Raw genomic sequence first — 10,658 nt, 5'->3', positions numbered from 1 at the left:
ACATGTTCGCCCTTTTATTAAATGCGAAACTGCCGCGACTAGGATTAACTCTATGGCTGTCACTGCTGCCTTACCATAGGCGCGAAATATTCTTGCGTCGTCTGCAAGGCAAACGTGGTATGCGTGATTCTTTGAGATGTTGTAGGTGAACAGCGTAACTAACTACTTCTGTTTTTGCTGTTTGTCGTGTTACGGTGTCAATAATGCTTCGAAGTGAAAAGAGCGCCGAAAAAGCCTTGCTCGGGTGGAGCATGTTGGATCACGACGACGCTGCCACCGTGGACATCAACGATTTCGACGAGTGTAGTCCCTTGCCACCATTGGCCCCGAATTTCCACCGGGGCTATATTCCTCAATATTTATCTGGGAGCAGCGCAATCGCAGAAGAAAAAAGTAAAAGTCTCGAATACGCCACTGCCGCGCAATCTCAGCGCGGAAGACTGGAACCGGCCCGTCAGGTTGAGGCACCCGACGATCCGCTTAGTGACCTGCCCAAGGTAGCCGCACCTGCTTCTTTAAGAGCTCCGGAACGTAATAGCACTCTCTGTACTACGAACTGTGTAACTAATGACTGGAAAGCACGTTTTGTTTGTGGTGTGACGCAAATAGGCGCGCGCGGGCAATCCGCACGTAAAAAGCGGAGAAACGCACTCAGTCACCAATGCTGTATTGATGAAAGCAGTAGCAGCGACGACTCGACCGCAGAAACAAGCCTTAACAAGGCTAGAACCGCAGGAACTTGTATGGAAATTGAAGAAGTGACTGAAGATGAATTGTACAACTCAGTAGATCATCCTCGGGAGCCTCGCATGGATAGAATGGGCGCAGTATCGTCAACGCTCCCAGATTCCGATTGCTCTAGAGATACCTCAGTAGGTGGCGCTGAAAATACGCTGCAGAAACAAGACGTGGTCAAAAATGGGTTCGAAGAACTCCTCTTGATTGCCCGACAAAAAGAAATGTCGGAATTGGCTCTCTGGGAATGCTACCGAAAAAATGCCGACTTTCCGAAGACATTTTCTGAGGCCGAGGCTTTAACTGTCAGAGTGGTAACACTGGAAGACGTCTGTGGACTTTCCTACTGTGCTTGTGAAGTCGCCAGTCCGCCGAACGCCGCAACGAACGTGTGTGTGACCTTGCCGCTGGAATGCGCACAACGTGAACACCTCGACAGTGGAGCAGTGATGCGCATTTATCCCCCTTGGAGGGAGTACGTGGTACCGTCATGTCGTGAAAAGGTCATATGTGGTGTCCAGTTCTTCAAAGTCCTCAAGAGGCCGTTATCAGACACCGATTGCCGTTCGCCAACGTAAGGGGTTTGAACTGTGACTGCTTTCAACACACAGAAAATGTTCGCTAGAAACAGCTTGCTCGTATGAGTGTCTGGTGTCTGCACCACTATGGTGCTTTGTGTCAGTTAGAACCCGCCGTGGCTGCTGCTTAACGCGAGTCTGGTGGCCATTTTTATGAGAGACCCGTGTGTCGAGACTGCAGTTTCGCAGCAGGTCTGAGCTACTTTGGAGCCCTGGGGCACACCAGATAGCGCGTGTGCTGTCGCTCAAGAAACCCAATTTGAATTTTTCATGAACCTCCTCGTACCTGCTGGTGCCTAAAATGTGGAGCAGAGAATTCATGGCAAGAATGTCGTCACATTTGCACTGCTTAATTCAGACTGCTTTGACATTGCTCTATTTGTGCGCTCCCTTAGATTGGTACTTCTCTTACAGAAACTGCTCGCAATAAAAGTTGTGTGTATTCAGGCTAGGCTCACAGTTGTCGTCCTGGAAAGGCAGCAGGCTGTACTTGTGCACAATTTTTTTCATTAACGCTGTACTCAATCAAACTCAGACTAAAAAGCTCATCTGTTTTGAAAATCACTCGTACTCACTCGTCACATACTCATTTGAAATCGTACTCACTTGTACTCAAACTCATTTGTCCTCACGAGTACTCATACTCAATCTGTACTCATGAGTACTCAATCTGTAATCGAGTATTCAATCTTCTATACTCATGAGTGCTCAATCTATACTCATGAGTACTCAATTTGTACTACACACAAATACTCAACTCAATACTCAATACCCTCAGGCACAATTAATGTCCGCGTAGATTGACGTCCGTTCGTATCCACAGATCACTATCTCATTCGCAGTTGCTCGATGCTGGCATTTGTTTTTTGTTGTTCCGGATACTAGAAACTTCGTTACAGGGCGTTTGTCTCGATGAGGTTTGGTGAATATCAAATCGGCTTGTTTTTTAATGTGTGTGCTGTGGTATTCACCTCATTGGACCTGAACTTAACAGCGTTTACGGCGTTGCGTTAGTCGCGTCGCTTCCGTCAGCGATCGTGTTCCTGTAGCTCATTGCGTGCTTGATGCATGTGGGAGCGTAGACGGTCGTTTTGTCCGCTGGCGAGCTGCGGTGTGCAGGGATGGCATAGTTCGGCGTGTTGAGGACGTTGCTTCGATTGAGGTGTGCATTGCGTATGGTGCGGGAGCCAGTTGGCTTTTCGTTTCGCGTGCGGTGGCATGGTGTTGTCGTAGGGTGGCATGGCGGATTGGTCAGAATCGTTGCGGTTCCGTGCTCTCTTTCGTCGTGGTTGCTTTGAAAGTGAAACCGTTGTGGTGGGGAAGCGGGCGTAGTTGGTCTCATCCGATCGACCCACATTCCTTGGCGTCGTAAGCGTCACTTCTCATCGGTAGGGCGTTCGATGCCTTCGTCTGGATCGGGCTCATTCGTTGGTGTTCTTGCCGTGTCCGTGTCGTCGCTCAAGCTCTCCTCCTTTGCCCGTTGTTTCGAGAATGCTAAAATCGCTATCTCTCCTGTACAAGCAGGCTCGAAAGCGTTCCGTTCGTCCCGAGTCCGCTTGCTCGCGGTTTGTCGGGTTTGTCGTGTGAGTCTGGATCAGAGAAGCGGGTGCCAGTGACCTTGTACGTTCCGGCTAGGACGCGCGGCAAGCGCTGGCCGTGTCGTTGCTCGTTGACGGACCTACCTGCACGAGCGTAATGTCGTTCGTTCGCTGGACTTGGGTTGGAGCAGCGGGTGCCAAAGAGCTCGTACGTTCCGGTAGAGTTGAATCGCATGCGCTAGGTTATTTGATGCTTGTGGAAAGGTTTATTTCTGCAGTTGTGACATTCGCTGGCCAAGTGCGGATAGCAGCACCAAGAGCGGAGGGTGTCGCAAATAGCGGTTTCCTGCGTGTGTGCTGGCTTGGTCGCGGTCCGTGCGCTTTGCATTTCGTTCGCCGTGGTCAGCTCCACCGGTCCAAGTTGGATGTCGTTCGTCACCTCTGGTGTGTTTCGGGCGCTGTGCGTATCATTTTTCCTGGGAAACTCTCCTAACATTGGTGTGCGGTTTTTCGCCACATATGGTGCGTTCCGTGCGCCGTGCGTCTCACTCGTCGTAGCCTATCCACCAATCTGGATGCGATGTTGTTGGTTGTGCAGACCGGGGCCGGGACAGGACGTGCGGAAAATGTACATACTGGCCCGGTTGCGTTCCGCGCTTTTAGCGTTTCATTCGTGTATGTCTGGACCAAAAGAGCGGGTACCAGGCACGTGGTGCTTTCTGGCTCGTGCGAGCTGCGTACGTTGCATGCCTCGTTGCTCATTGCTGGAATGAACTGCGCGCGGGCGATGTAACTCATCGATTGGCCCGGTGTCAGAGCGGCATGTGTTCGTAATCTCGCCATTACCTGGGAGAGGTCCGGTGAGCAGGCAATCACAGTTTTGCGTACATCGTCTCGTTCGTGTGCGTGCCGTTGTGCATGCTGCCTGTGTCCGGATCTCGTGCAGTTCAGGCACTGTGGCAAAGTGTGGCTAACTCTCGCCAGTTGTCTCAGTAAACTTTCTCGTTCTTCACGCAGCATCCTTTTCACAAACAGCGCCACTTGCAAGTTCCTCTGCCGTTAGTCGTTGTAAGCAGCCTGGAGTATCGTTGGCACATTCGTTCGTTTGGAGAGCTGGTGACGTTGCTCGTTGTCCACTAGAAGACGCGAGACGATGTCATCCTTACGGCCCGAGCAGGGCAGCCCTCGTAATCGTCGTGGGCTCACGAACTGCTGTTTCTTCGTTGAACATAGGACCTAGCGTTCCGTTGAAGTCAGCAGTGGGTCGACCACCGTTGACGTGGGCTCCGTCGGTGCCCCACGTCTGTGTGCCGCACTCTCGTAGTTGTGGTGCGGTTCGTCCGCGTCGTTCGTCTGTTTGTCTGTTCGTCCTCCCGTGGCCTCAAATCCTGATTCTGTCCACTGGATCATGTTAGCTAGGTCGTGGCTCGAATGAAGGGCTAAACAGGAAACATTTTTAAATGTTTAACTATTTAGAAATACTGAAGTTACACATACATCAGGACAAAAAAGCACGGGAAGAAAACGTCTTACTCTGTGCACTAAGGCCCCTACTGTGCACTGTCGTAGGGCGACGCACTACTCGAAGGCGCACACATGGGAGGGAGCGAAACGGAATGTAAGCACTCCTGGTGCATCTGGCATCTCCGCGTGTTCTCAGGAATAAAGCACCGGAGTCGGGGGCGCGTCGTGCTCTTGTGGGAATCGGGGCTTCTCGGCGCTGCAGTGGCCGTAAATTGCGGTTTTCTGCGTGTCTTGCGGCGGCAGCTTTCCTTGTCCGTTTTCGTTTCTCGGTGCACTGAAATTCTCCAAATCATCGGAGCTTACTGAGAGTACTCACTTTACTCAATCTGTACTCGCCTGTATTTCGTTGTACATAATCTGCACTAACATTTGATCGTATTTAACAATGTTTCTACTAATTTGGTCAATTATACAAGGTGGTAAATATCATCGTTACACAGATATCATCGTTATCATCTCTAAATATCATTGTTACGAATGTCATCGTTACCGTTTGGTGCAGTGCAAATAAACTCCACCAATGCTTATTTAGACAACGGTAGCATTGAACAGAGGACCAAAGTTGGCAAATATTTTAGCGCTCTCGAGGCGCATCGTGTCACTCAACATTCGTCAGCGTGTGTTTCTTTCTACGATTGTCATTGTTTGCATTTGATTTCAATATCGTGTAGAAAATTCCTTTATTAGTGAAAATAAGTTTTCATCGGTCTTGCGAGGTCAAACCAAGCCTCATGAACTCTGTAGGGAATAAATAATAGTAGGACACGATGTTCCGTCGACCATATCGGTTACACCCAACCAATAGCCTCAGTTACGGTTAACGCAATGTTGATCATGCGAAGTGGTACAGCTGACGCAATGTTGCATCATGCACTGTTGCATCAACCTCGGTAGCTCTTGCAACACCTGCTAGGCAAGTAGTCCTTCCGAGTGACTGATTGGTGAGCTCTTTCTGCGGCTTCAAAATTACTCCTCTGACACATTGTAGAAGATGACCACTGGCATTAAAGGGGCACTGACACAAAATTTCGAAGGCGAGATAACTTCGGAGATAGATTGGTGAGAACACATATACATCATCTGCAAAATATCAGCGGCGAATACAGCCTAGAACATATTTAAAATCAATTTTAAAGTGTGCGAAACGCAACCGAGCAGCCAGCAGAGGACCACGCGCAATCGACATCCGAGTGTAAATAAACAACATCCAAACACGTCACGAGTTTGTGTTTGCCGCTTCCGCATTGCCGGCGTTTTTCGGCTCGCCGCTCCAATCGGAGGGCCCGAGTGGCCGGAGGGCGGAGCTTCTGCTCTCGAGAACGAACGACCCGATCGTTGGCGGCGGAGGCGCCGTGATTTCGTCAGCTAATCGGGCAGCTGGCTGCGACCAAAGTTCTACAGCGATTCCAGGCACTCTGTTTCTATAACTGTTTATTACCATTGGATGCGAAAACGCGCCGGAGGCACGAAAAGCCCACTGAGCTAGCCGCACGGTCGCTGTGCAGGCGGCGGCCACAGCCGCGAAGTGGCCCAGGCCGGCGCAGGTAGCTCGAGTGATAGTTTGTTACCGCTGCACGAAATTGTCCCAAAGTCCCGACCATGGTGGCTTACATGAGAAAGGAGTTGATGATGCGACGGCGGGTTGCATTAAAAATTGTCATCTGCACCGCTTACGAGAGCGGCACTCGAATATCCGCCGCAGTGCTAAGCCGAACACATCTGTAGGCGGACCTGTAGGCAGACCGGGCGGCTGCTCTCAGCGCGCGTCTTGCCACCCACCGTCTCGAGCGTCGCGCGTCGTTCTTTAGCCGCGGTAGCATTTGCACTCGCAGCGCCTGTGTCACATCCACGGTCGCTTTTTAATTAAGCGCCTCACGAGATCAGTACGTGGGGGCATTCGCAGAAACTGCCGTCGATGCGGATTCGACAGTGCTACGGTGGCTCTGCTCTGTGATATCCCTCCGACGGTCACGTGGTCAGCTTTGTGCACACAAAATCCATCGTTTCGCGGCACTCGCTGAAACCGAAACTGCGACTGGCCGCATTGAAAATGCCTCTAATTAAACAACCGTCGCACGCTGAAGCAAATGAGGTTTCTACAGGTTATAAGTAGGTCACTAGCTACTTATTGCAACAAAGAAAACAAGATGCAAATTTTTTGTGTGCAGTGCCCCTTTAAATGTTATTAGTGAAGCCGAAAAACGATAAATGATCAGTGTACGATTTACCTGGTTTTGTGTTCTATTTGGTGTTGTTCGTTTGTGCGGGAGGAGGAAACGGAACAAATTTCCGGAGAAGTTGTAACAAAAACAAGGAAAGAGCGGTCACCACGGTATTTAAAGACCCAAAATTCGAGGTATGCGGATTCGGATCGTGGAGGTCAGTGAAAAAGTGTTGCGCTGACGATTGTTTGTCAGACGACCCAGTGATAGCGCAAGGTTTTAGTATGCCAAAGAGTTTGAAGGACCACTATGATTACATCGGCACTAGCAAGGATTTCTGCCAGGCCTCTCAAGCTTGGACGTTCCCTGTCTTCCCTATAGGCGGCGTAAAAATCGACGCCCCACGTGACCAACCTAAAGCGCTGTTTTCGACCATCAAGCCCACCAGACGGCGCAGGCAAAACGTTACTTTTGGTATAGAATACAAAACATTCATTCCGTGACTCAAAGAGCCCACACAGTTCGCTTACAATGTGTTATTTAAAAATACTATTAACAAGTTCCGCATCAAACATCCGTTGAGCAAAAATGTACGCAACTTTTTACGAACAGCCGACTGGTGCACCACCTCGTTTCTGAATTCGCAACCACAAAGCCGCCAATTCAAATTGAAACCGCTGCAACGGCCGACCGTTTCAATGTGCGCGGAGCACCGGTTTCGTGACTGTTATTGCTGTTATGTGCTTTTGCGTCCATCAGTTGTTGAGAGGACTGTCAAAACACGGGAATTGAGTGCTTGTGGAATGACAAATGTGGGAAATTCCGCATCGGAAGGCAGCTGTCGAGGCCAGAATATTCGATTCTTCCAACAGGAGGTGAGTGTTATGCACTCCGCTAGAAAGACGGTGCAAAGGAAACCGTTGTCGCCGTCAATACTTCATTTGTGCCCTTCGTTCGAAATCTTAGCGCAAGTGAACGAGTTGTTATGGCAAAAAAAAAATGTTGTCACGAAAGCGACGTACAATTGCAGCGATCGAAATGAAATGATGTCCTGGCCTCTGTAAACTTGCGGATGTCAATAAACGATTTGTTCTCACTTGCTGCTCACTGTGGTCTGTGCCAGTCGAGGCCATCTGGTCACCTGGCGTAACATCACTTCACTAGCGCGGCGCAAGTAAACACGCGACCAGCGTGCCAGCCAGGAGCCAGCAGGAGCAGCCACGGCCGGACTCGACGCCCCTTTCGCGCGCGGGAGGAGGAGAGTCGAGTCCGGCCGTGGAGCAGCGAGCCGGCGGCCGCCGTGCGAGGGCAGCCATGTTATTAAGGAGCTCAAGCGGCCTGTGCAAAAAGCATCCGCCATGTTTACAAAGCCGTGTTTACAGCGCCATCAAGCGGGCGTACTGGGTAGTTCACGACGCCGCCACTACGCTTTTTCTGGCACTACAGGCAAAGCTAGACCTTTGCTTCTCTAAAATCCTCCCTGTTCTGTGATTTCTGCAACGTATCGCTGCAATTACTGCAAGAAAAACGTACGGGGCAGGAAGCTGACATGCATACAGCGGGGCGGGATATAAGTTGCAATAATAAATTATCTTTATGACAGACACAGAGAGACAGACAGACAGGCCAACATTGTCGCGCCCGAGTAGCCAAAGAAAGACTATCTCCTTTAAAATTAGCTGCAAAGAGACGCTGCCGCCACTGTTCCGCATGCTGCGAACATTGCGCAACCGTACCCCTCGCCATAGAGTTTCTTAGTAAGTATATTGTAAGAAACTCTATAGTTCTTGTAGAAGCAACTCCAAAAATAGTAAGCGTATTCGCTCACGCTAACAAAAGTTATTACCCCGACGAGACAGAACTATTTGTTGGCTCGGCGGCTTGCGAAGACGTAATAGTCCGACCTCGTCCGAAGCGAAGCACTCATTTCATGATTGGCCGCCGGAATGTCCGCGATTTTTGACGGCGGCGGTTCTACCCGCGTTGTTACAGCGTCGTCGTTACCATGGTTACTCCAGCGAGTGGGTCGCACCATAGAGTTTCTACTTACTAAGAAACTCTATGGGTCGCACATGAGACGACGACGCCCCCCCCTTTTTTTTTTAACGCTACTTTTTCAGTCCTTACGGACTTTGAGCAGGAGGCACTGGTGACTGCGGAAGTCTACCTTGCATGCGCGAGAGTTTCCGTGGAATTTATTTTTACTGTCGCTACATAGCGCGATACAGAGGCTAGAATTTCTAGATACTGTTGTAGCGAGCCCCCTGCGCCGGCGGAATTGTACGCTCGCGTCTTGATTAGATTACCGTAAAATTCCCAGAGAACGCCCTCCCCCGAGACATCGCCCACCTCCTTTTACGGGTGAAATATTCAATTTACTGAAAGGCGCGCCCACGCCGTGAAATCGATGGCTTTAGCGCCGATGAGCGAACAATAAACCCGAATCATGATGATTCATGTGTAGATGCGGTCACTTATTCCTCCTTCACCCGAAAGTTCGCCCACATGTATTTTTCACTGGATATCACTGTACTTTGGGTGGGTGTTCTTTCGGAACTTTACGGCACAGCAAATGCACTGCGCTCAGCGCTTCATACAAGCAATCTTAGTTGATGTTTATTAAATTCTTGCTAAATTATGATCAGTACGATAAATGACATTTTTTTTTTTTTTTCAGAATAGCGAGCAAAATCTCCGCCCCTACTCCAGCCTCCCACACTTCCAATGGTTCAGATGTGTTTAAGAACTAGCATAGCTCTTTTATGCTTTTAGAATCGTGTTGGGAAAGGTAAAATAGGTAACTGCGGAATCATTACAATATATCTTACTCATTTTATATCGAAATATTTAGCGGAGGCGTGAATTCTGGTTAAAGGGACACTGAAGTGATATGTAAACATTGCGGGATTACTAGCGCAAATTGTAGTCCGGAGTCCCCAGACCATGTTTCGACCACTCTAGGCGCGTTCACGCGATTTTATTTAGTAGAAAAACTAATTCGAAAATGCTGTCCTCCTCTCTTTACGCTCGCCCATTTTCTGTGGCGTTTTCGTGTGACGTCAGGAGGGGATGAGCTGGCAATTGGCTGCGCCACGGCTGCGCTACTGCACGGCTCCCCGGCCGACAGAGTCAGTCGGCCCAGCGTTTCGTCCGCCGGCCGCCGGCAGGTCGTCGCAATCAAGGAGGTCGCAATTCGTTCGCTTAGTTGAAACGAAGCCAGGACACGTTTGTGAATGGAAGAATGTGCCTTTCTTTACTTGGTTTGTTTGTACACTGTATCTAGCTCCAAGTCAAGTTCGCTTCACACAGGTGCTGCACAAGCGCACATGCGACGCTTCGCTGACTGGTACGCCAGTGGGAAAATATAAGGCCTCTTGAAGGCGGGAGAAGAGTCAGGGAAGTCAATATAGGTAGGAAATAAAATCAACTGATATTTTTACTGTACAGGGTAAAACTAGGGCGCGGGAAGCACTTTTTTGCGCTGGGCGAACAAGCACAGCGGTCAGCAGCACGACTACGCATCTGCGAACGCTTTTCCGTCTACGAAATGCAATTGCTAGACGTGAGCTACTGTGGAAACTCGGGCGACGCTTACTGCACGATCGCAGTACAACAAATAGTCACCTAAGCTGCTTGAAATGCCAAAACTAAATAAAAGTGTAAACCGGTTGTACAATATATACCCTATATTAGCAAGACATCGGCGTCCCGCTCCGTGGCGCAGTAGTCTGGGGCGCTGGGTTTGTCACTGTAAATGTTTTGCAAATCACGAGTTCGAATCCCCGCGGGTACGTGCTCTTTTTTTTTTTTTTGTAAGTTAACTTTTTTGTTTTCCGCCGATGTTTTCTATATTGAGTTCACCTTTTTTTGGGCCGCAACGTTCATGGCTACACGAACTAGTTCACAAAACGCGCGCAGGCTGGCACATGCATGGCGCGCTAGCGAGTTCTCGTTGGCGTGCTGTTGCCATAAGCACCGACTGCTTGCAGGCAGTGAGCACAGGCCAGAATGAACAGACCCTTGGCCTGGTGCGAACACGCTTTTTACGATACAGGCATGAGGGAGGCAAGCTCCAATTATGGGGGAAAAGCGCATGACATTTGGGCGTCTACGGGTACGCG

General features: G+C 49.8%; 1 protein-coding gene across 1 annotated transcript; it reads left to right on the top strand.

Annotated features, from left to right (window-relative positions):
* The first annotated feature begins 35 nt into the window (after positions 1 to 35).
* Positions 36 to 1,760, top strand: LOC144144294 (uncharacterized). Its single transcript, XM_077675666.1, has one exon. The coding sequence runs from the start codon at positions 204 to 206 to the stop codon at positions 1,311 to 1,313; it is 1,110 nt and encodes a 369-aa protein (XP_077531792.1). The 5' UTR covers positions 36 to 203; the 3' UTR covers positions 1,314 to 1,760.
* Positions 1,761 to 10,658: the final 8,898 nt, after the last annotated feature.

This window comes from Haemaphysalis longicornis, unplaced genomic scaffold, assembly GCF_048455015.1.
Source record: "Haemaphysalis longicornis isolate Haplotype H1 unplaced genomic scaffold, Haemaphysalis longicornis Haplotype H1 scaffold_7, whole genome shotgun sequence".
NCBI lineage: Eukaryota > Metazoa > Arthropoda > Arachnida > Ixodida > Ixodidae > Haemaphysalis > Haemaphysalis longicornis.
This window is presented reverse-complemented; position numbering and strand designations above follow the sequence as displayed.

Excerpts from the sequence above, each read along its gene's own strand:
- LOC144144294 (XM_077675666.1), top strand. The coding sequence starts at position 204 with ATGCTTCGAAGTGAAAAGAGCGCCGAAAAAGCCTTGCTCGGGTGGAGC.